General features: G+C 39.5%; 1 protein-coding gene across 1 annotated transcript; it reads right to left on the bottom strand.

Annotated features, from left to right (window-relative positions):
- Nucleotides 1-27,055, bottom strand: LOC149791960 (uncharacterized). The gene is made up of 6 exons (XM_089970481.1): nucleotides 26,927-27,055; nucleotides 22,644-24,346; nucleotides 22,059-22,269; nucleotides 20,202-20,318; nucleotides 19,373-19,644; nucleotides 1-2,779 (listed from the first exon to the last, which is right to left on the bottom strand). The coding sequence occupies exons 2-6, from the start codon at nucleotides 24,339-24,341 to the stop codon at nucleotides 2,540-2,542; spliced, it is 2,538 nt and encodes an 845-aa protein (XP_089826607.1). The 5' UTR covers nucleotides 24,342-24,346; nucleotides 26,927-27,055; the 3' UTR covers nucleotides 1-2,539.
- Nucleotides 27,056-28,000: the final 945 nt, after the last annotated feature.

Here is a 28,000-nt window from a genome sequence, read left to right as displayed (position 1 = left end):
CGGGTTTTTATTATTTATTATTTAAACCCCTTTTCTTGTTACGATTTCCACATATTGTAACCCACAATCTTAGAATAAAATGCAAACCACCGAAAGCTTTATAAATATCGCATTTAGTGCATCAGAATATTCATTCTCAAACGTTAGTTTTACAACGTCTGTCATATTTTTAAAGTAGCTGCACCTTAGGGAAATTCGGATTGAACATCTATTTTAGTTCATTTATAACATGTAGGATGAACATAGGCATGTAGCAAATATGTTGTTCTAAATAAATAAGGCTCGAATATTGCACGTTTCAACGTGTGATCCTGGATTCACTAGCAAGCATTTCCTCTACATGAATTTCATTTTATCCATCAAAACAATATTTGGCAGTGAAAAAATGCAAAATTAACATGAAATGTGACGTCTCATTCAGTACGCTTATATTCGTGTTTAGTATCTAAAGAAAAAACAAATTACTGTTGATACATTTACTTATTAAAAGTAACTTATTCACGTCAAGTAAACCTTCATATCAAGTACACGAGTTTGAAGTTCAGCGGTTTTGGATACAAACGATATTGTGATTTATGCAACATCAAATTCTTTCTTTCTATTTTTCATACTTTTACGAACTTTTGCCCTTTTGCATTAACGTTTTAGCATATCACATATGCAGCTTATGTGGCTAAATCACAAGCTGTCATATTTATTCATCATTGTGCAGAGTTTTACCCTTTCATACTGTCTCAAAGTTCAAATGTTCCATAACGATGTGTACTTGGTGTGTTTTATTACATCAGATATGCTGGCCTCACAAATCAGTGTCTTTTCACGTGACGCCAACACAACGCAACTATATTCACCATACACATTGACATGGCAAGAGTAAATCAGTGACTAATATGTAGTTTCTAGCAAGGTCAATGTAGTACCTTGCAATTCTTCCTAAATGAACAATTAGGAAAAGGTTGGGTGTGAGTATCTTGAATGATGGCCAGTGAAGAATATTCCCCTGTGCAACAGAATAAAACCACAATGTCTGCACCAAAGATCCTCAGAGTGACAGTCTAGGCGTCATTTTTATTCACTACCTGGGATGATTTGTTTGTATTCGTATATGCAACGTTCAAAAGAGCAACCACTAAGGTGAGACATGGGTAGTGTGACCGTTTTCAACCATAAGTCACACAAGCCAAAAGGCATTTTTTTGGATTACCTTGATCAGGGCATTCTAGTACATATATAGTGAACGAAATGTCAAGAATAGACAAATATAAAATAAAAACGTCTTCAGAAGCAAAACAGGAATCTCTGCAAAAACTAGTTACTGGTTCCAACAAAACAACCATGCAATCTTCAGTCCCAGATAAAGAAAATACATAGCATATAATGCAGATGAAAGAACCTCAGCAATGACTTAAGTTGGAAGATTGTCCATTTTACGGAGAACAAGAGTGACACTAAACATTAATTTGAGGGCCTCTCAATTGTAGATGAAGCCACCGATGTTGAATATCAAATGGCCAGAAGAAGAATGCCATAAGGTGCCAGTGGAACTTTCAAAATCATAGCTACAAGAGGGAGAGCTCGGGTTGATCCGATGGCAGAATTTAAACCAGAACTTCTGTCGCCAGTCCAAGACGCTAACACTAAACCACCACAGATCCTACATCCATTAATCTCCTCTTATTACATGCAGGAAGATGTTTCCATGCATCTACTGCATGCCCAGGCAGCCATGGAGATGGCAAGTGACGTGTATAGCTACTGCAATGACCAGAAGAGAAGAGGACTGAGAGGCAAAGCAGAAATTTGACAATTAAATTTTAAAAAATCCATTTTTGTCTATTTGCGTCGTAAATGAATGTTCCAGGACAACTACCATAAAACTTGTGAACAGGATATATAACAATCTGATAATTCTACTCAGTTTAAAGCATACAAAATTTGAAGAATGCAAACTGACCTTTTCTAATAACAAATAGTGTGAATGAAGCCAAAATTATTCCAGATGTCAATCTGATGCCTGGCAGTAACAACTGGATTAAAAACTTCATTACCGCAGGCTTCAGAATAAAACCCCAATATATCTGAAATGCACCAAGTGTGCGTTTCTGATGCTAGACACATTTATTTGCACTTGTCAAACGATATAAATACATTAGAGAATAAGATCTTTTGTTGTTGCTTTTTTTCTCTTCAAAAAGTAAAACTCATTATGCAAGGGTAGATAACTCAGTCTGATATAAGATACGGTCAAATTGTGAAGGGGAAAATTAAATTTGAACTTTACTCAGCCAGGCTAATGATACTGCAAATGTAGCATCAGGTGAACCACAAAAGTGGCAACAGGTGAATCACAAAAGTGGCAACAGATGAATCAACAAAGTTGTTCTGATAATTATGATTTGTTTTTAAACACTATCTCCTCCTAAGCTGTACAGGAAATAGAAACAAATGTTGAGATTTTACATCTCTCTAGCCATAGCCTCACTATTACCATGTGAACGGCAAAATGTACCTTCTTTTGTAATTCTTCCATTAGCAAAACTTAACAGTTAATATTTTCCAGTTCCCGAATCTCCTTTTTGACCTCCTCCATGAGCTCATTCACTTCCGCCAGATCTCGTATTCCTAAGATGTTCTCGTTTGGAATGAAGTAGTTGATGAGCTTCTTGCTGTCCAAACTCTTCAGCAGCTCTTTCAGTGTGTCCAGAAAGCAGATAGAGAGCTTCGATTGATTCCAGTAGCCCGGCTCTAGCTTTTTCTCATTCATCCAGAATGTCAGGTGCTGCAAAAGAATTATCTGGGATAATTACTAAGCATGACAAAGGGAATTTGTGTGGCAATGAACATTACGACCATAAATCGCAACTTCATTTACAATTTAAAGAAAGGATCGTGTTGTACAACAAACAAGACATGCACTAATGTACATGGTAGATAATAAGAGATATGACAAAAATACCTGAGTGTACTTGTAGTTTTAGGGGCCACCGAGTGGCAGAGTGGTCTAAAGCGCTCTCCGTAATGGATCACTGCCATCTCACCTCTATCTGCGCGGGTTCGAGTCTAGGATTCGGCTGATGTGGGTATGTGAGAAAGCTTGCCAGTAGTTTCTCGTGGGTCGGTGGTTCTTCCCAGGGTTTTCCCGGGTTCTCCCTCCACCATTAATACTGGCCGCCATGCATAGCCTATCGTGTGCTGAAAAATGGCGTCAAACCCCACAACAACAACTTGTAGTTTTTTCTTCAGTCATTCACCTAAGGTTTAAATCGAAACAATGTTCATGCATTTCGGTTTAATGGTTCTAAAGCAGCAGAGGGGGCGAATCGGACATTTTGTCCAATCGTTATTTTGCTTAATTAATACTTTCTGCACTCAACGATCTAGTGTCGTCAGCGCCTGGTAAAAAAAAAACGACGACGTCGTTGGGGGATCGTCGCGTCGTCATTTGGTTTAATTAACACCTTCTGCGCGTCGATCCCCAGCGTCGTCAGCGTCCGGTAAGCACATCGACGACCGCGTCGATGTCATCGCCCCCTCTGCTGCTAAGTGATTATTTACAATGATCTTACAAACAGAGTGATCACTAACTCCTCCTCCTGTAGATCAATTAGGTTATTTGACTGATCGGTAATTCTAAAATTAATTCTCGTTAAAAACCGATTATGGCATCTCATATAGACTGGATTAATCGGACTCTCAACGATTAAAAATCCGGGAGGGGCTGTTGGTGAAAACGAATAAAGGATATACCCCTGTTGAGCTTGATTTGATTGCTTGGTATTTACCTGGTAACTCCCTTCGATAACATCACACACTAGATTAATCGCTATCACCGATGCGATATTTACGTTGTACGGGGCGATATGCCTACCACCATCTCCGTTATCGTGTTTGAGGATATTAGTTGATGGACCGAGAAAATCATTAAGAGATTTTCTTAGTTCTGGTGCGTTGTATCCTGAAAACTTTAAATCGGGTAAATCGGCTTCTGTGATATTATACTCGGTTAGGAGTTTTTGTTTATTACCATCGCTGTTATCGGATATTGTTTTAACGATTCGTTCATTGATATATTCCATGTCTGATATGAGTTGATTTAACACCTCAACGTGTTTTCGTGCTTTTGTTTGCCGTAGCTGTTCTAGTTGTGAATGGTAAATATAATTAATCTCGGCAAACGCATTAGTGATATCATCTAAATTAACTGTTAATACGACGATCGATTCAGGGGTTTTGTCATACTGAAAATACCACTGCATGGTGTCCATGTCTTGAAATATAAACCTGCTGGGTAATGACGTGTTTTTCATAATAGACAAATTATCTCGATACCCGGGATTAATCTCATGATACGATTTCTCATTCGTGTGCAAGTCCGCGGGTGGATTCTCAGGCCAACCTAGTATGGTTCTTATTGAACTGTTATAAATATCAACCATATACCCCGGTGTGTTTATTTCAATCGTTGACGATAACGTCGGTTCATGAACCGTAATAGCGATTTTTGATTCTTTTCCTGTGATCGATTTTATCCTGCGTTGAAATTCTTTATTGATTTATTCTATTTGGTATGATCCAGTTGGTATTGTAACCTCATTCCAGTCTGGGGTCCCATCGGGCTTATTTGTCCATGCAAAAACCAGCGAGTTATTAGGTTGTTGTCCGTTAAATGCGTCTGCTCGAATATTAGGCCAACTGTGATATACTCGCAATTTTGCCAGCGCTATTTCCTTTACTGGAACCGGCGATGGGAAGTTCACACTGAATTCGGGTTTCGTTGATATTATCGATATCATATTTGTTTGTACCGGAGTGGTGTTCTCCGCGATCCGCTGAAGTAATTGAGACCCTTCGGGGTTCAGCGACATTATTATTATTCGTTGTTTTTAGTGTCTAATTTCAACAACCAGGTGGTTCCGGCTTCCAGTTGAAAATCCTCGATTTTTGACATCGCGGAGCTATATAACTGGACCATCGTGGAGAATTCAACATCGGATACGAACAAATTATCAATTGACAACGAGATCAACCCGGATAATTTCGAGTACGCGTCGGATACTATTTGATGTTTTACTGTATACTCGTTGAGTTTTTTCTGAAAACACGATGATATCTTCCTAGTGATTGCGTTGGCGACTCCAGCAATTGTTGTCATTGCGGAGACAGCGATTGGAACAGCGATCGGGGCTATCGTGGTCACCGTGGATAAAATAACACCGGCGCCAGCTACTATACCCGACACCGAGTACACGACCGCGTCGATGGCGGTTATTTTACGACGGTATTTTTTTATTTTTGCACGGTATTGTTCGGAAAGCGTTTTCAAATTCGCGGAAAATTCTTTTGCGGTATCGAATCGATATTGATGTGACGTCGGTGATACCTCTGATTCAATTTCCTTGGTGGTCATTTTTATTTTAAAAGAGCTAGTGTTTTTAATTACTTAGATTCGCTACAAATTCCACATACCATGTAATGTCTGCCCTAAATATACTGCTATCAACGGTCTTAATCACAAACCGTTCAGTTGCGTCCTTGTCTATAATTGTTGATATTGTATTGTTAAACCCGGATGAACTCGACGATGATATACTAAACTGCATCGCCGAAATCAATGTCAATCGATAAATACCCTTAACAGTTGCGGTGATATATACTGTATTCTGTGTAAGAGTCCAATCGAATGATCCATGCTGAATTGTGTATACTGTGTTGATGATATTCTCATGAGAGATTTTTATTTTTTCGTATTGATCTGTTTTCAATAGTGATTGTCTAAACGCTTCAATAATAATTTTGATTTTTTCTATTTCCTGTCTATACGCAGTGATATCATTTATAGTTATTGTGATTTCATCCGGTTTGATATTTTTTTTACCAAAGAATTTATCAACGGCGCTATCAATCTTGTTAACATTTTTTCGTAACGAGGATAAATTGGCCGACAGTATCGTAAACTCCAAAATAGCATTTCTTATTGTTTCAAGATTTGGTTCGGCTATCGTCGTGGTTCCAAAAAAACTAGCGGTAGTGAGCTGTATATCGGTGATAGATTTTTTCACCTGCGCGTCAAGTTCGGTCACCGATTTATCCAACCTTGTAAAACCGTCTCGGATTAATGTTATCGTCGATAGATGTTCACCCGGTTTGAGTCGTCCGTCGCTGGTATACAGCGCGATAGTGTCCTCGGCGGCATCACGCTGTCGTGTTAAAACGTCATCCAGCGACACATTACTGGATTTCAATTTACCCTGGCGGTCTTGAAATACAACTATTTCGCCCGGGTCAACACTGGTTAAATTCAACGTATCAGCGATTTCATCCTCAATTAGTTTTTTTATGTCATCGGTGGCGGGCGTTTCCGTGGGTTTTTTCAGCGCCGAAACCGGTCGTCCCCAAATATCAATCATTATTATTGTAAATGTTATTCTCTAAAATCCGTTGAGCTTCTACGACCCCACTAGTGTATTCGTTTACAACCATATGAGGTGGTTTTCGCGATGATGAAATAGCCGCAAGTACGTTCAATACCTCACGGCCACATATCGGTGGGTCGCTTAACTGCTGTGTTGGCAGCGTGGAATAAAAAACCCGGGCTGAACACGCCCGGGCTGAACACTCCCGGATATACCGCATGAACTCTTTCGGCGGAGCTAACCCGTATGAATCAAAATAGACGATCGCACGCGGATCAATCGCGTACGCAACCCAATGAGTTCCCGCTCCGGAGGACCCATCGAGGTTAATTATGCCTGTTTCAATATTCCTTGGTGCCGCCGGTAATTGATCCCTCATAAAAACACCCCTGAAGTTTTTTATCGCTAGCGCGTTTGCGGCGTCTATTAAATCAAAATTAGACATTGGAGTCAATAAACGGTTCCCGGTAGTCTTAGACCCTTTCCCGAGTACCATGAATACGGGGTTCCCGGTAGTCTTAGACCCTTTCCGGCCACGGGTCGTTTTTTTTGTAGCCTTTCCCGGTTGCCTTCTTCAATGCCATCCCCGCCGCGGTACCAACGGCTCCTAACGCCGCCGCCTTAGCCACTGCTGGTGCGGCCGCGGCAATCAATGCCGGAATCGCAGCTAACAGCGGAAATATCCCACCGGTCTTTTCCATGTTTTTAATTGCTGCGGCTGAAAAATCTATTTGAACACCCTTTTTATTCTTCATCGCATCATTGAAATGTTTTATTTGACGCGCCGTCAACGATATCTTATGATTACCACCTGCCATCTGCGACGGCTTCAGCGTTATTGTGGTCCCGCATTGTTTAGCCGACTTTGATCGTAATTTCTTGACTTGACCATCAGTCAACTCTACACTGACGACACTATACGACATTTTATTGTAAACGCGTTTGTGTTTTCAATTACATGTTTTCCACTGGCGCATCAACGATTCTCATTCGTCCACCAACGCCTTCTAGCAGCATTGATTTATCGCTGAGAATGACAGCAACCGCTCTATAATCGGCGCCACCCGGGGCTATACGAGCTCGGAAGTGTATATCAACGACGGATTGTCTCGTTAAATCAAGATGCTCCAACGAAAAATAATAAATCGGATATAGGTTTTTAAAATCAAGTTGCGATATTTGCAAACCAGTGTCGACGTTTTGATCACGACCCATGTATGACAGCAATCGATGATACACACGTGCGATATGGTTGTCGCCGTAATTAAGTTGTATATCCTCGGATGGTTCCTGTTGTCCGTTTATTCTCAGCGAAACATCCCTGACTCCTAATTGATCAAATATCATATGGCTGTGTTCTTGATTACCCAATCGTCCCCTATTCTGCAGCGCTATGAATATATGACGCGGGGCTGAAACCCCTTGTTTTGATGCCAGGTGCCATGTAAACGTATCGGCGACGTTATCCTCTTTAGCATCAGTTGTTACCGCTAGCCAACTCAACAACGATTTTCCCCCCTGTTCCATAAATGCTAACAATCGTGCTTCCGTGGTAACTGATGGAGTCAGCACCGGCATCCACAATGCCATTTTAGTTAAAACGACTTTACCGGCAGCGACGCCAGCAGCACGCCATATTGCATTGTTATCATCGCCCCTTCGCGTCAGCGCGATTGTATGCTTAGCCCCATAGACAACTTTTCTGACATTTCTGCAGAATCCAAATATGTGATGGAGTGGAATCGCGCATGAAAACTGTCGGCGTGGTCCTTGCAACATTCCTACTCGTGCTGCGAATCCTAGATTATAATCATTGTTGGTGCTTTTTATAATATTGAAATTAGCGCCTGGTCTTGCTCTGCGGTCTGGATTGGCTGCTTCAGCCTGTGGGTCAGTTGCGGTATTTCTTTCCACCAGCACGTTGATGTACTGAAGATGGTCAGCGTTATTAGTGATATCCTTTGCGAACATCATAGATGGACCCGCCGATCTTGTATAATCATCCGAGTATCTCGCTAACCCAATTATCGTTGTTGCAACATCAACCTCGCGTTCTATTGATTCAATTTCTCGCCCGTCAATAAGATATCTGGCGCTCTCAAATAACGCCATGATACCGTTGTTGACAAAGCCAACTCGAACACGATTGTCATCTGCGTATGGTGCATTATCGGCGGCATTTGTCACGAGTTCTCCCTCGATTTCGATAAACGCTTCACACGGCAGAAAGTATTTACTGGTATCTTGGACCTGAAGTTCAATTCGCGATCGTAGGTCAGGTTGCGCTGCATGATAAGAATAATATTGATAATCACGGACAGAATCATCCCTGCGCACTGGGGCGTCCATATCAAACGCGGGATCAGCGGTTCGCGTAAACATTTTATTATTTATCATGTTGATGTTTTCAATTGCGATTTTTTCGTCGTAAATTCTTTGAATTTAAACCACTCCCCGCTATCGCGTTCATGAGCGCGTTGGTTGCCGCATCGGCGGATGGCGAAGTCGCCAACGACTGAGTCGCCGCCAACGACTCTAGTTTTTCTTCCACGGCGTTATTTATTACTTTACTGACATTTGCAGGCATCACCGTCGTTGATGGCATTACCGGTGGTTTCTGTTTTTTTCTCCTGGATTTCACCAATGACATTAGTTTGTCCCGCGCGGCTGAAAGCGCCTTTCCGGCAACATCTCCAATAGCACTAATTCCCTTATCACGAATAACATCAATAGCCTTCATTCCTAATTGTTTGGCTAACGGCGCTACTTTTGGAGCCATTCTTGTAAATAACCCCGCAATGGTGCTACCGAGACCGTCTCCATAGTACGCGCGGTAAACAGGCAATCGCGAGTTTACCACGTAGACGAGTACTGGTTTATCATGGTTGTAGTGTATGATCATCCTTATTAAAAACACCAGTTTTCCAATTAATCATCCACGAGTTCGTCTATGAGCGTTCGATATGCATTAATGTCCATAATACCGCCTGCAAATAAACGCTTGCAAATATCAGCGGCCTCATTGATTATTTCCGGAGAGTTATTTCCGGCTCGTTTTCCTCCAATTAGTACCTCTAGCCGTGATATATCACTGAGAACACTACCAGGACAGGTAACGCCGTAGGATTCTTTACCAACAGAGTATCCTTTTCCTTTTTTTGGTGTTATACTCTTAACTTCCTTGTGGAATTCATCGTAATCGGGATCACCACGATGTGGTAATGCATCTTTATGTTTACTCGCTAAATACACTATTCTTGCCCAGTCCTTTAACGACTTTATATTTTTCTCGTAACCGCTATTGATATGCTTCTTATCTCGTATGCTCTTAGCAAAATTGTTGGCAGTAAAATTAATTAATTCTTCCCTGCTGCTGAAGCCTCTAATTTCATCTATTGTGTTCTTCTTGAGTACAATACGGGGTATATTTCCCTCTTTTTCTTCCGGTATTTCTTCTTCCGGTGTTTCTTCGGGTATTTCTTCTTCTGGTTCTTTCGCAGTAGCACCTAGTTCTTCCTCGTCGGCCATTGTAACATAGGGTTCTTGTGGTTCGGTTATAGCGAGTGGTGGCGGCCTCCGTGTTGTAGCAGCCGCTATTTTTGCAGGAAGTGTTTCTAAAGACCTTTTTGTTTGTTCGGTCTGAGCCGCTATCTTTTCAAGCGCACCAAGAACGGGTACAGTTGCCGCCGTAACATCTTTGGTCGCTTTAGTTACCGGGGCAAAGAGTTGTTCGCTTCCAACAGTAAAATCAGTTTGCATTTGCTGCCGCGTTTGAAGTTGTTCTCGGACCCTGTCTCGTAACGGTATGAACTTTCTAAGCGCTGCTAGCCGCTCTCTGGCTAGCCGAGTAGTAAGTGATTCGCCTACCATTATTGCAATTGCGAAGCAATTTCTAATTTCTCGCCGGAGACTCCGTCTATAATTCTTCTAATGTTTTTGATTTTACTAGAAATCTCCCTGCGTCGTTCATAAACACGTCCAAGTTTTTTTCGTATTATTTCAACGGCAGTGAATAGTCCAATGAATGCATTTGCGTCATTGTGGTACAAGTTTTCATTGATCGTATGTTGTAATCGTTTTATAAAAAAATACTCGCGGGCCAGGGTAAAACGCCCCCGTTTCGATTGTTCGTTAATAATTTCATAATCGGATAATATTTTTTCACTGTCGAGACCATCAGATAATTCAATTCCTTGATTTTTTAATTTTGAAATCTCGGCTAATATATTATTGATGTCTTCGATATTCATTATTCTTATAAAACATCTTGTTTTTAAATTAAAAAAATGAACCCCGTGTATCAATCCCGAGGTGTTTAATAATTCGTTAGACGTGACCTCGTCAGCGCCATAGGCGCCGGTGACTTCGTATCTACATATGAAAATCGAATTCTATGCCCGGTCTTTTTTGAGATTGCTGTTTGATATACTCGTTCTGCTACTTTTCGTATTGAGGCGATACAAATGTCAAAGTATCTACTGGCTTCATTCATCGACTGAAATATTTTTTCCTCGTGAGTTGTTGTATCAAATGACTTTACGGGTTTTGCTTTCTTTGGGTATTTACCGGTTTGGCCTTTTTTACTATTTTCACTCTGAGAGATGGCTTGCAAGTTTGTAAGAGAATTATCAGTCTTATTATTATTAATATGATCAATAACAAGCCCATTCTCGATTAATCCGTGAAAACATTCATAGATGATTCTGTGACAGAGATATTTCTTCTTTCCGGCACCAAACATTAAATACCCGTGATTATTTACGGTACCAACCGGCTTCTTCAGTTTGCGGTTTCTAACAATGCCGTCGCGAGATGCCTCGTAACTGACGAACACAGGATGCGGCTGAAATTCTTGGTCCATTTGTATAATAATACTATTTGTCTAATTTATTATTTGGTTTAATTATGAATCTTTCAACGTAGTCTTGGGGGGTTTTGATGACGAAGTCTGTGGTGGGATCAATGACGGCGTTTTTAATTCGCTTGTCATAATAGCGTTTTAGTTCCCTGTATCGCTTTCCGCCACAATTAATACACAACTGCGATTTTCCTCTTACACCGACGTGACAAACCAAGCACGGGAGGGGGCCAAGAGAACCATTACGAACGCTTTGTAAATGATACCCGCAGAATTCTCCTCTACATGATTTATTGCACGGGGTTGTCGACCCAATCATCAACCATTTGCAGTGATTCATTATACTATATTCTTTCATTTAAATACTTGTTTTAATTATATGGATGAGTTTGAGAGATTAGCAGCAATTAAGCCCTGGAAAAATATTAAGTTCAATCTCGATAGAGTCCTCAAGGACACACCAAAAGCGTTAATAAACGATAAAACCCTGTTGAATAAAATACGCGATTGTATCAATGAATTCAAGCGTGATGGCGCATCTCACAGTTGGTCAACATTTCGAATTGATGGCATTGTTGATGCTACCATGAACGACAACCGCGCAGCAACGATAATATCACAACTTGACGGTAAAAGATATTTCTTCAGAGTAAAATTCATTGTCCGGGTGAAATCAGGCGATTGGATCATACGTGATAAATTTGAACCAGTTCTCAGCGACAAGAAAACAGTCATTGTCAGCCGCGACTCCAAGCCGGGGTTGTTAACCGGAATTGACAGACCATACTATGAACGAGCGTATCCTGAAACAGCAGTTGTTTATGGAATATACCCGTTAAATAAGAAACCTGATATCGGAAAACTGAAACCGATGAAACAGTCAACGGGGATAAATTGTGTAGCAGAACGAATAATAGAGCATTTTACAAATGCGTGTCGAGGAAACAAATTGACTGATTTACGACGTAGCAAAATCAACCAGTGGGAACTAACCGTAAAAGAGCGTGGAGCAACCATCAGCGACATAGCGAGATTAGAAACATCGCTGAGATTTCCAATAACCGTTACAACGATAACCGGTGAAGTATTATACGAATCGAAGTATAAATCGAAGGGAGCCCCAATCAAAATTATTGATCATAACGAACACGCATGGACGCCCGCGATCACAATATTTCCACGGGATAGAACAGTAAAGTATATACCCGAAGAATTCCTGGGAGAACAATTCTCCAAGGACGGTTTTCTCGCGGAGAGGAAACTATTTGATGCTATTGCCTACTTGTGTAAAAACGACCCTGTATCAGTGTGGTTACTTCGCAGCGCTGAAAACGATGCGGATACCTTTGATCAGTTTGTAAGACCAAACGGTGAATTATATCGCACTGAAGCATTTCACAACAGGATGAAAAAAACCGCCATGGAATTTGAAGAGCATGATGAACAACTGCTAACAAATTGTTTTACGATTCCATCGGTTGTAGCTCATGTTGCAGCAAGGAAAAATGCGTGGAGACCAACGCGCAAGGAATTTTTACCAGATGTACAATCCAGTTGTTTGGAGTATTATCACGGTGGATTATGGAACACTGAATACAACCGCGACGCTATGATCTCGGTTGATATGGTTGCCTGTTATCCAGCGAGTTTTCTCGGGTATGGATCCGCAGCTGAGTATTTCAAACGATTTGGACACCCCAGACATGAAATGACTCGTGTTGCTATTAATGGACCACTGCCTGATTTTGATTTAACCGGATTCGCTCGCATAGTATCATTTGAATTCGCGGCAGGACTCCATCGCTGTTGCTATATTGGGATCGGTAGACACATGGCTGAAAAGAAGTGGCTGCCAATAGCGCTGCTACGGTATATGATTGATTGTAGCATGCTAGTTTCGTTGATTGTCAGTGACGCGATTATATCATACCGGGCACAGACTGAAGTCTGGTTACCAGAACCGGAGCGTCTAGATAGCATAATTGATGAATCCAGAAAACACATTGATGCCGACGAGGAATATATCATCGAATGGTCCAGGAGGATATTCAACCAACGAAACCACGAGGCAAAAGATCTCGGTAGAAGAATAATTGGTAAGTTTACACAAGGTGGAAAAAACTGCGATTACAAACGATATTGCTCACGGCTGATTATAGATGACGCAGAATATGATTTCGTAATCAAGGACGCAGTGGCAAAAAATAGATACGTGAACTGCAAAACAGCTTTCTTGTCCAATGGAACGAGGTTGGGTACAGTTGTTACCTACAGCGATGGAGACAGCCCGGCGTATCCACATTTGAGGGCGTCTATGCTGGGTTATGCCGCTATCAATTTATTCTCGATGATAAATAGATTCCCCGATACCGCGGTTAGAGTAGCCGTTGATTCATTTTATATTGACGTAAAGTATAAGAAAAACGTAACCGAGTTTACTAGTCCGGACGAGAGTTGGGGTACATGGAGAATTAAAGAAGAAATACGACGCGATTATTCCCCGTCAGCAAATGTCATCGTTGAGAACAATTACCTACGCGGTAATAATTTATCAGAATGGTCTAATGCACCATCGTGTTCTGATCCAATTTGTAGACACAAAACAGTTTATTTAAGCGGCTGTGGCGGGTCAGGAAAGACGACTCGGGCAATTGAATTATTTCGAACGCGGGCAAGTATAATCGTGCTTACACCGACCCATAGACTAGCGCGAGAGATAAAACAACGAAATGTTGACTCCGTTACTTATCACAGCTTTTTTCGATACAGCGGCGGTGAGTGGACTCCTGATCGAATGGGTGAAAAATTTATTCCCGACATTATCATCTGGGATGAGATATGTACTGTTTCGTTAGATACTTTACAAATGTTTCTTGAGTGGTTGCTGCGCGCGAATACAGCAGTAATCATGTGTGGGGACCATGGCCAACCACCACCATTTGTCGGCGAGGGTCCACATGATTGGTTAAAGGGTTTTGTGGACTATTATGAAGAAACCGATACTGATTACCGAGCACTTGATGAACAACTGCGCGAGGTTAAAAAACTAATCAGATTACAGCCGGATAGAATTCAATGTGAAATAATCCGCGAGGTGATTCCGGAAACGCCGTTAAATGAATTCTGGGAAACATGGAGACCAAACGATTTAATTGTAGCGAGCAGAAAGATAGTCAGAGACACACTTCAGCGGAGGTTGTTTGCGTTGCATAAGGAAAAGTTTCCAACGCGTCCAGTGCCGTTATGTTATAGACCCGCGGACACACGGCGGCAGAACATTGAAGTTGAAATTCCAGCCCCGACAGCGTCGGGAACAAAAAAACAAATTCTCGTGCTGAATGATATCGTGCTCGTTGATATCGGTGTCGTCGAGGACGCGCTACGTGCTGATAAATCCCCGTGGACGCTAGGATACGCAACAACAATACATTCCTCGCAGGGACTAACCATCACGGACACAATTGTTTGGATAGTTGATAATCGCATCGAATGGTCAAATCTAGTCTATCTTGCAGTGTCCAGAGTACGAAGGATAAATCAGCTTCGAAGAATTGTTATTGACGGAGCCGGTGACGGAGTCACTGACGAAGCCGGCGACAAAGTCACCATCGATGCATGCGTCATTGATAGAAAACTCTCGGGTTACCGCCAACAGGATAAAAAAAAAACAGCGGCGTTTTGATATTGATGCCGAATTAATAATCTCGCTACGACAACAACAGAATAATCACTGCGCGAGTTGCAATTGTATAATGAGTTGGCGTTATTCGGATAAAGACACTCGCCAATTTACCGTGGATAGGATCGATAACAGTCTCGGTCATGTCAAAAACAATGTGAGGTTGACCTGTCTTGAGTGCAATAGACGCAACGGCGCTAGTTAAGACCACGTGGGGGTAATTGAGTATCGTTAGGTATCACTTGTAGTTGCTCGCGTGTAAATCCGCGCTGAGGAGCAGTTGAATCCAGTCTATAGATCGGTGGTCTACCAGTTGATCGTGTTATCGTTGATATGTTATGTGTGGTAACACTCCAAATAGGATCAGTAGCTCTTTTTTTACCGCCTTCAAGCTCTCCTGGTTCATATAGATATCTAACAGTGACATCGCCAAGAATCGACTTGGAAACGCTATTTATTTTTGATTTTCCGGGTATATACTCGTATTTAATCGCGTCGCTGGGCTTCATGTTGATTGCTCGGGTAATCTCGTTATTTAACGCTGCAATTACACCTGGCAACCTTTTGACCCATTCTCGAGATCGTTTTTCTTGGATGAATTCCTTCGCGTATTGATATCCAAATAACCGTTCAGCGAGAGTCCGATTGAATCGTTCAACAATTGCCTGATCACGATGTAGCGCAGTATGACCTCGTCGTATCGCGACGCTATGATGTTTCAGCGTTGATAAAACAGCGCCGCGAAATTCACTACCGGGATCAACTTGTAATAGATTTGGCCAGCGCAGAGGGCCTCTTCGATAAATTCTTTCAAACGCAGCGGCTACTTCAGTTGCTGACTTTGTTTTTAACGGCTCCGCTTGTTTGTATCGACTCGCAACATCAACTACGGTTAGCGCGTATTTGTAACCGTTGTCATGCGGCAAAAATAGTATATCAGCCTGATGAACTTCATTGGGTACGCTGACATCAAAGCGCGAGAAGTTGATTTGTTTAGGCGGTGGTAGATAGATTTGCCATATAGCCTGTTTGGATAACCAATTAACCGCAGTGGCCTTTGTTACCTTTGCAGCGCTTGCGAGTTTACCAATTGCGGCCTTCCCCTTCCAGTATCCTCTCGGGGAATAATAGATGGATTCCATGTTGTTATTATAAACGCTAGCGTTTTCAATTACCAGCGCGAGAAGCTCCGCTTCCAATCATTAATTTACCTTTCATAGCCGATTTTACCAACCATGAAGCCAATTTTTCTTTGACGGATTTATCAGGAATAGCATTTAACGCGTGAATTAATTTTACGTCCGCGATATGACGCTGTTGCAGATCGCTACTTTTGTAAGCAACATCATGAGCATGACACGCCTTATCGATAGCGTTTATTGGATACTCACCGGGTTTGGGCTGATTTTGATCATCGAGTCTAATATCTAATCGTGTTCCGGGGCCACAGTAGCTATATCCTGGGAGGTGTTTTTCTCCTGGATACTTTGCCCACGGTGTTCCGGGGAGTTTTGCCAATTTGGCTGCGATGTCACCTCCTCGCTTTTTTTTAAAACATCTCCGGGTCTAATAGAAATAAATCTAAATTTCTTTGTACCGCATTGTACACACTTACCAGTAAGGGCCGATCTGTTATTTCTTGTTGTAGCGGTTGTCATATCATTTGTGCCAGTACGTACTCTACACTTCACACAATATAGATCCATAATTTATGTATAGAGATATGAATATAATTGATTTTTCGGCGACTAAAACAAGAGAACCAGTTAAGCATGTTGCAGCGTTACCAAACTCGATCCGGATGATTGTCATCGGACCATCTGGATCCGGCAAGACGCAATTGTTACTCAATTTAATAATGAGATGGATGAAGTGGGATAAGTTGTATTTGGTGGCTCCTAGCGTAGATGATCAACGATGCTACGAGGTGTTGAAAGATTTCAACGAGAATGCATCAGCGATCGCTAAAAAAAATGTTATTGAGTTTATTACGGATATCAATGATGCACCGGGTATTGATGATATTGATGGCGACGTCAACAATCTAGTCGTGTACGATGATGTTATGTTAGACAATCAAAAAAACCCAGCTAGGATATTTTCCAGAGGCAGGCATAAAAACACCGACGTGATATATGTCACTCAACGATACACTCAGATTCCAAAAGTAATTAGAGACAACTGTAATATTCTTGCTGTATTCAACGGCGTTGATACACACACGCTACGAAATATTTGGCAGACATGGTGCGGCGGTGACATGGACTTTAATGTTTTTCGAAACTTCTTTAGTCATGCTCAATCGACCCCACATGGATTCGTAACGATAAATTTACATGATCCTCGGACACGATATCGTATCGGACTTGACCAAATATTCGGTTAAATTGTAAATAATTTTCATTGTAAGCAGCAGAGGGGGCGATGACATCGACGCGGTCGTCGATGTGCTTACCGGACGCTGACGACGCTGGGGATCGACGCGCAGAAGGTGTTAATTAAACCAAATGACGACGCGACGATCCCCCAAAGACGTCGTCGTTTTTTTTTTACCAGGCGCCGACGACACTAGATCGTTGAGTGCAGAAAGTATTAATTAAGCAAAATAACGATTGGACAAAATGTCCGATTCGCCCCCTCTGCTGCTTCTAATGACAAAAAAAAAGTCAACGTAACAGCTTCTTCTCTTCTAATCATTTAGAGGTAACAACTTGGATAGGAAAACTTACCGTCTGGGATGATCTAATGTTCGAGTCCATATATATGGTTAAAGAATAACATTTTATACTCATGAAATTGCATATCACTCGGACCAACAATAAGTGTGTACATGCGTCATATGAGCCCCTTAAAGGCAGTATACATTATTGGTCCAATCTACATTAATTAGCCATTCTAAGTAAGTATACAAAGCCAGTCCACTCTATAATTAATAAGCCATTCCGATATGCATACACAGTTGGTCCAGTCTATATTAATAAGCCATTCCAATCTGTCAACACAGTTGATACAGACTACATGAATAAGCCATTCCAGTCTGTGAACACAGTTGATACAGACTACAATAATAAGCCATTCCGATATGCAAACACAGTTGGTCCAGTCTATATTAATAAGCCATTCCAATCTGTCAACACAGTTGATACAGACTACATTAATAAGCCATTTCAATCTGTGAACACAGTTGATACAGACTACAATAATAAGCCATTCCAATCTGTGAACACAGTTGATACAGACTATATTAATAAGCCATTCCGATATGCAAACACAGTCGGTCCAGTCTACATTAATAAGCCATTCCAATCTGTGAACACAGTTGATACAGACTACATTAATAAGCCATTCCGATATGTAAACACATTTGGTCCACTCTATCATTATTAAGCCATTCCAGTCTGTGAACACAGTTGATACAGACTACAATAATAAGCCATTCCAATCTGTGAACACAGTTGATACAGACTACAATAATAAGCCATTCCGATATGCAAACACAGTCGGTCCAGTCTACATTAATAAGCCATTCCAATCTGTGAACACAGTTGATACAGACTACATTAATAAGCCATTCCGATATGTAAACACATTTGGTCCACTCTATCATTATTAAGCCATTCCAGTCTGTGAACACAGTTGATACAGACTACAATAATAAGCCATTCCGATATGCAAACACAGTCGGTCCAGTCTACATTAATAATCCATTTCAATATGTGTACACAGTCAGCTCAGTCTCCATTAATAAGCCATTCCAAGGCAGAATACACAGACACTCCTGTCTACATTAATAGGCAACTCCAGCGGCGTCGCTAGGGTTGGTGTCACCCAGTGCGGTAAACTCATGGTGTCACCCCTCCAGACTTCCACCATGGATTTCTTCTTCTTAAAATAACTCCAAATTTTGCTCCGACCAGCTCTGAATCTCATTCAAATAAGCACCAGATGCTCTGCAGACTGCATGGTGGCACCCTGTGCCTGCTAATCATGTATTTAACTATGATCGGTTATCCGCTTATGAAATCCGACTAGACCGAGCAGTGTGTGCTCTGTAAAATTTGCAATTTTTCATTTTGGTGTGTCACCCCTCTGAGATGGTGTCACCCGGTGCGGTCCGCACCCCCCGCACCCCTCTAGCGACACCACTGGGCAACTCTAATAATTTAAACACTCAACCAGACAGTTATTTATGAATTTACATTCCTTGGATCTATATAAAAATTTGATGTTTTATAAATAAAAATACAATAGAACAATTTAGATACCGAAGTAGTTAATATGTCTATAAAAACAAAGATACATTTTTAATAACCTTCGTCTACACCTCAACATGTTTTTTGGGCCTATCCCCCCTCGTATGTTCTACCTGATTGTTTGCACACAAAAATTTAATCTTTTCTCATGCTTTCTTACTCAACTTACTTTGAAAATAAATGATGATATGGTCTTGTATCCCGTTTTGGATCTAGATTTCCAAGTCTGGAAGAACGTCTTAAGAAGTTTATGGCACATCTTCCGGCACTCATTGGGTCCATCTATCTCCTTCATCAAGAACGACTCACAGTTGGAGAATGAAATATTCCAGAATTCATCCCCTTTTGGAGTGAGTTGGCATCCAGCTGCTAAAATTGTATCAATCACTTTCTTAGACAGGTGTTTTTCTGTTTCGGGTCGAGGCCAACTGTATTCTTTCACTAATTAAAAAAACAAGGGAAAAGAAAGAACTAAATGCCACAGTATTATAATGAAGTCGGAAATAGGTCCTTTCCCCTCGCTCGAGATTTTATCAAGAATCAAATACATTATTTATTAACAGCAAAGTAGTAAAGCATATTATAGGTCCAATGTTTGCAATATCAAATGAAGGAAATGCACTTGTTGTGTGTTGATCTTAGATTGTATGCAAAACTTGTATGTCAGAGCCAGAATCTCTATGACTTGTTATCTTTACCTCTTTCAGTTTGTGTGTCTATCTGTGTGTCTCTCATTCATTTACTCTGACAAATATTGCTCATTCTAAACATAATATACTGGAACGGTGAACTATATTCAAATTATAACTGTAGATGCCTTTACAGCAAAAATGTAGACTATCTGCAACAGCGTGTTGGAAACATGCCATAATGTCAACAGAATAATTATCTTTATTTGCATGAATTTTCAGCAATGTATTTTGCTTAGTATTTAACAGAAAGCACCTTACACAGGAATCTCTCTCACACATGCGCGTCAAAAGGTAAATTTATTTCACCTGTGATATCTTTCCAGTCGATGACCATAGTAAGGTCCACACTGATTTGATGACCACCTTGGGGATGCATATTCATTGTAATTGCTGGTCCGTGGGCTTCCGCATTCAAATCAATATCTAAAATATGAGTACATGATTTATAAGGATCTCCAGAGGTAAATACAATACTCCTAACTATACTTGCATTTTACAAAACTAATAACTATATACATATTTTAAAATTCTCCTAACTATATTTGTACATGCATACAATACATACATACATACATGCATATATACATACATACAAATATACATACATACATGCATACACACATACATACACACATACCATACATACATACATACATACGTACATACAAATATACAAATATACATACATACATACATATGCACATACATATGTACATATATACATACACACACAGACATATATACATACATAAACACACACACACATACATACATACACACACATACATACATATATACAAATATAAATCCATAAATACATGCATACAATACATACATACATACATACATACACACATACATACATACATGCATGCATCCATACATACATACAAATATACATAGATACATACATACGTACATACATACACACATACCATACATACATACATACAAATATACATACATACATACACACACATACATACATACATATATACACACATACATACATACATACATACATACATACATACAAATATACACACATACATACATACATACATCCATAATACATACATACATATACATACATACAAATATACATCCATAAATACATGTATACAATACATACATACAAACATATACACACATATACATACATACAAATATACATCCATAAATACATACATACATACATACATACATACATACATACAAATATACATCCATAAATACATGCATACAATACATACATACATACATACATACACACATACCATACATACATACATACAAATATACATACATACATACATGCATACACACATACATACATACATACATACATACATACATACATACATACATTCATACATACATACATACTTACATACTGACATACAAATATACATCTAGAAATACATGCATACAATACATGCATACACACATACATACATACATACAAGTATACATCCATAAATGCATGCATACAATACATACATATATACTTACATACTGACATACAAATATACATCCAGAAATACATGCATACAATACATACATACACACATACATACATACATACACATACATAGATATATACATACATACATCCAGAAATACATCCATACATACATACAAACACACATAGATAGATAGATACATACATACATACATACTTACATACTGACATACATATATACATACATACATACACACATACATACATACATACATACATACATACATACATACAAATATACATCAAGAAATACATGCATACAATACATACATACATGCGTACATACGTACATACATCCATACATACAAATATACATCCATAAATACATGCATACAATACATACATACACACAGATATACATACATACATACATATAGACAGACAGACATACAGACACACACATACATACATCCATACATACAAATATACATCCATAAATACATGCATACAATACATTCATACATACATACATACATACATACATACATACATACATATACACACAGACATACATACATACATACATACATACATACATACATACATACAAATATACATCCATGAATACATGCATACAATACATACATACATACATACATACATACATACATACAATACATACATATATACGTTCCCTTTACCATTCATCCCCTTTATTACTTTTCTGATGCAGGAGTATAACCTCTGTTGAAGATGATGGGCAATGAGATGATTCTCCACGCAAAGGTCATTCAGTGCTTTGGAAGCACGTATGTCCACCACTAGCACTGCATAATCTTTGGGAATAGGATACTTGCCACCTGGTTCGTACTTCAACTCTCTCTTGACATTCATGTTTTTCGACGAGGGGCCCTTGCAATATATCAAACTAATTTGACCAAACATTGCATCGTACGGTACATTTTACACTATTAATTAAAACTGTGACGGTTCTACAATATAAACAGTTGAGAGATTTGATGGAGTGGATATTTTGTTTTTATTTCTGAAAGAAGCAGTTTGTTATCCTCATTTGAAGCTATTGGATAATTATGAATCGCAGCGACATATCAGAGATACGCTTATAAGAGATCTGCTTAGTTTTTATTTCGAAAACAAAATTAAGGCATTTCTTTACACAAGTGGTGTTAGGCAAACTTCATATTATCTTCATTATCAACAATAATAAACACGATAACTTTATTGTAAACTTATCCTATATAGTCTTCACTCACAGCATCACCTACCTCTCCCGTCTGCTTTTCTTTGTCCTTAAAGATATATGGAACTGTCCCTGTCCGCTTGACCTCCAAAACCTTTACATCTATGGGAATGTTGAAATCAAATTCATCAGCCTTACCAATCTTCAGTTCAGTTGCATTACTTCCGGCATTGCGCAACTCGCACTTAAATATTTCTCCACCTTCCTGTTTCCTGACATCAGAAAGAATCTTGAGTATCTTGCTACGGACAAATTCAAAAGAAGCGTCTTTATCCTCTGGTTTGACATCACTCTTAGTTCTGTAATAGTTCTCCAAATATCGTTGCATGGATTTTTGGTTATTTCCTCTTACGTCATTGTTATCGTGGAATTTCTCTTTCTCGTGTGCAATTAAAGCATCAGGACTTGAAAACTGACGGATGCATTGTAGACAACGGTATGTTTTGTTTATGACAGGAAACATCGGTTGAACTCCAGTTGATGAACTCGAAGAAGAGTTTGTTCTTGGCAGCTGAAATGTATTTCCATCTTTTGGGAAAATACTAGCGTGCTGAGAGGACATGTGTGCATCAAGACGTTCCTGGTTTTCAAAAGAATGGCAGCATTGTGGACATGGGAAAGGTTTGGCTTTCTCCTTCTTTGCTGCTCTGTGCTGTGCCAGTTGATCTTCTTTCTCAAATGTCCTTCCACAATCACACGTCCATTGTTTTCCTTCCTGTTTATCAACTTCATCTGAAATCCCATTAGAAGGAACTTTACTTGTATCCACCTTCACATTTCTGAACGAATCTACCAAACTCTTGAGATCGTTATGTTTCTTTTGTACATGTGATTTCACGTCTTCACTGCAGTCAAATGACTTGCAACAATATCTGCAGGGGAAGGGTTTTCCGTTGGTTTTTCTTGACTCAGCGTGTTGTTTAAGCTCACCGTCATTACTGAAAACCTTTCCACAAGAACATTTAAATATTTCAGTTACAACTCCTCGTGAACTTGTTATGCCAGCAGTTTTATTTGCCCCTATATTTTCCGATCCATTGACAGAGGGCGTTAGTTGATCATGATCAGAATTATCATCCCGCCCCTCGTGTTTTACTCGATAATGGCCTTCAACCGCCTGTTCTGACTGGTATGACTCACAGCACACTTTGCAGTTATATGGCTTTGCAGTTTTCTGTTTGTCCGTCAGATGTTGCTGAAAGCTAGTCAGTTCTTGATATTTCTTTCCACATGGACATTTAAATGGTGCAATAGTTTGTTTGTTGTATATCCTTTCTAGATGGTCTGATAAAGCGAGGACATGACGGCCTTCAATCACCGGCGCAGGTTTCAAACCAACGCCAGTTCGAGATAGCTTGTTGGATGCTTCTTCTCTCCTATGCTGTTTCTTACGGTGATCCTCCAGATCGTCTTCGGAATTAAACGATTTGCAACACTGACTACAACCAAACTTTTTCGATGATTTGTCCAATCTATGTTGTTGCAAATGTTTCTCAGTTTGAAATTTCTTACCACACACACACACGAGCTGGACTGGTGGCTCACTTAAAGAAGTATCAACCTGTGATCGATAAACCGTGGAGAGCCCCGTTGACGGTTGAGTACCAGAAGACGATGGAGACCTTCGAGGACAATGCTTATCCCTCTGATGTGCTTCCATAGCAGGTCGACTATCAAACGTTTTGCTGCATTTTGGACATCTTACTTCAACGTTACTTGCCATTTTTTCTGCAAGAAAACATGCTACTGCTGCATTTATTATTACTACTATCACGAACATAACTTAGTAACAATACCAAAAACCACTACTACTACAACAACCACTTAAACCGATATAATATTAATAGCAAACTAATATTACTACCACCACCACCACCACCACCACTAACATCGCTGCATTAACAACAATAAATAATACTACTAATTGTAATATTACTACCATAACTAACATGGAAACAATAACTAATATTGCTACTACTATAACACCTACCACTCACTCGGCTACAGCAATCAACAAAAAAAAAAAAAAAACAAAAAAAAAAAACACTACTGCCACCACCACTACTACTAATACCACTTATGCTATGCATGCGTCGCATATCGCGATCGAAAACGATCTCAGAGCCCGGATCCTATTTCTCAGGTGCAAGGAACATTCCAAAGCATGCTATAACATACCATACACTACCATCATCGTACACAGTTATTTGATATGTATAACATCCTGGTAGTATGGGGTGATTTCAATACAGTGCAAAGGCTATATGCGTGAGTAAATTTCTTTTGCATGACAAAGTCATGTTAACATAATACACATATAAATATACTCATGTAAACTACTGGGAAATGGGTAAAAATATAAGAATTTTAGCATTCATGGCTGTTACTGTATTCGTCCTGGTTTTCTGGGTTTATATAAATTTTAGTAGCAGTAGTAGAGTAGTAGCAATAGCACTATATAAAACAAACAGAAACAGGTCTTTCTAAGCACTACTGGTGCATTTGCAGACAATTCCATAACAAAGTTGAATATTACTTTCAAGAGTTACCTCCCCAATACCATTGAAATCGAAAGTACAAATTTCCAAGAATGACGCAAGTCATGTTTTGACATTCTTGAAGAGGCTACATAGGGGCCAAGCACTACAAGGTGGGTTGGTGTATTGAGAGCAACTACAATATTTTGTTTTCTGCCACTGAGTACAATGGTCATTTTCTGTGCTGAAAACACTGTCACCTGACAGGTTCTTTTCCCCTGTGATTGTATTTTTTTATTATTTATTTATTTATTTATTAGCGAATGTAATTTGGTTTAAAGTATAACAAAAATCAAAATCTCAGCCAAGTAGATAAATTCCTATGGCAACCCCTGCATGTATGAGAGTGATACAAGTTGAGTACATTTTGCTGTGCTCAGGTTTTTATTCACTGATTAACTAGGTTCTGTATTATGAGAGCTGCGTGTCTGTCTATATTTAAATTCAACAACTTGTAATTCGCAGACGTGGGATTTGTACCAGCTTTAACTTGCAATTTTTTTTTTTATAAAAGACCCGTCTTCTAATATCGGGTGATACTACGTCAAAATTTTCTACCACTGATTTGAGCTGCAAGATTTCACTGACCTGAATTAAGCCCAAGCACTCACCATAACAATCTCATGAAATTTAGACTACATACAAACGAGTCGTCGACATTCAGTGCAATTTATTGAATGCTGAAGTGAACGAAAAATTTACCTACGTGAAGGTATGCATACAACAATACATACTTGCGTAAATACGTGTCGAGATCGTGCAGCAAGGCCGAGCGCAAGATAAAGAGATGTTTAACAAAAGGTTTACTGCATACGAATGTTAATGCTTATATCTTGCTTTACGTAGTAATAATAATAATCATCATCATCATCACTGTCGTCGTCGTCATTCTAATAAGATCATTAGCATAATTTAATACTTAAGTCTGTCCAAATACGTCCTACGCATGACTGACCTCCATAATTTATCCACAAAATGTTATTGTTTTCTGGATTGAACGGTTAAAAAAAGAAAAACAAAACGACCACACAAATGTTTATAACGTATCTATGTAAGACGATACTCGAATCCACGCTGACAATGGTGAGATGTCAGTGATATGGAAAAGCGAGTGCCATAGACCACTCGTCACCTGGGTTTCTCCTATCAACCTGAGATTCATACAAAAGGGCACAGAATAAAGCTTGATTATAGGAAAAACTCCACTAAGGGAAAGGTCCAATACACGTAATTGATCCCAAGTCACCGATCATACAAAATAAATACCAGCTCACTTCGATACGTGTAAGATACACAGTAACACATATAGATACATGCACACATAGATACATGCATACATACATACACACATAAATTATGATAAATACATACAACAAAAGTGGCCTGATAGAAAATATCGACCGAAGAATAAAAACCAACGAGATTTTCACAAACGGCTCCGTTTCTAACCCTTCGCTTGTTGGCATGAAGCCTACAGAATGCAAATCGCCTCCAAAAAATTTCTACCTGCACCTCCATTATACATTTTAGGGAGGTCAAAGTGGGAATTAAATTCTACAAATAATACAGTCTAAGGGGCAGGCGCCACGAACTTAACCATTCTTTCTTCGATGAAAATACAGACAGGTTTGAGGCACATAATGCTTTGACACGCACCAGCTCAACTGATAATACGGTTAGGTAGGCACCGTAGACCAATATGTAATCACTTCAGTATTTGTATGTTTGTCTGTGACCGTTTAGAGAGAGAGAGGGAGAGAATATACCTTACGCTGCCGTGTTCTGATATCCTGTCTAGACCAACGTGTTTGTTCTTGACATTGCTGGTGGCGCCACCAGTCACGTGTAATAACAGAAAAGCAAAGCTCAACATGGTCTAGGACACAGAGGCGCTGTCGTCTTACACAACCGAATTAGCTGAAGTCAATACTTACCTTGCACAAGTGTTTTAACGTTGTGAATTACCGAAACAAGAGTTATTTCCCTTACACTTTGTATGCTTTGAAGAAAGTGTAAATTCGTTTTATCTATCATGGACCACTCGTAATACAATGTAACAACTTCGCTATTGACGTACTGCTGTTAAGCAGTTTGTAGCAGCACATATTACCAAATTCCAATTAAATCATTGAAATTATGTTAGAAAACATCACTTTGTTTACATGATGGAGTGATATCTATTTCTTAGAAATATTCGTGACAATCAGCGCGATGATGTCTCAAGTAAAAGGAAAATGGGCGAAGGAAAGAAATATTGGTATTGGGGAGAGTGTACCGGACAGATGCTCTTTCTCTTCCAAAAAAATAAAATAAAAATCCCTAAGGCGATAGATGGAGTATTTGTGCACATTACCCAGACCCAATGCGACCGTCAGATTATATAGCGTTAGCAGCAGAGAGGGTGAACAGACCATAGAATTCCGACAAAACAAATAAAACAAACAAATAAATCATCTCGTAGAAAGGTCCAGATTTTACAAATGAACTTTCCTTGAGATGTTTATTTTTGCAATGACCGATTGTGCTAATAAAACCTCAGTTCGAAATAGTAGCTGAAAAAATAAAGTACTCTACGTGTTTATTTATTTCTTGTTTATTTTTTTGACGACCAACGTTGGTAGGTACCCTCTCTGCTGCTCCTCTTCTGCTGATATTAATTAAATTATCATGTTATAATAAAATGATACATCCAGAATCTCATACTGCAAGAACAGCTCGAGAACGATTAGAAGCAATTAAAAAATTTCTTCCTGTCAAAGACTCATTTAGAAAAAATCTGCAAGCGCAGCAAGAAGCAAAAGTTGAGTTTGAAGAAGACACTAAAAAACTATTTAAACCCGTCACT

This window comes from Sinohyriopsis cumingii, chromosome 9 (assembly GCF_028554795.1).
Source record: "Sinohyriopsis cumingii isolate HCF-2022 chromosome 9, ASM2855479v2, whole genome shotgun sequence".
In the NCBI taxonomy this organism is placed as follows: Eukaryota; Metazoa; Mollusca; class Bivalvia; order Unionida; family Unionidae; genus Sinohyriopsis; species Sinohyriopsis cumingii.
Note: the sequence above shows the minus strand (reverse complement) of the source record. Positions and strands in the feature narration are given on the sequence as shown.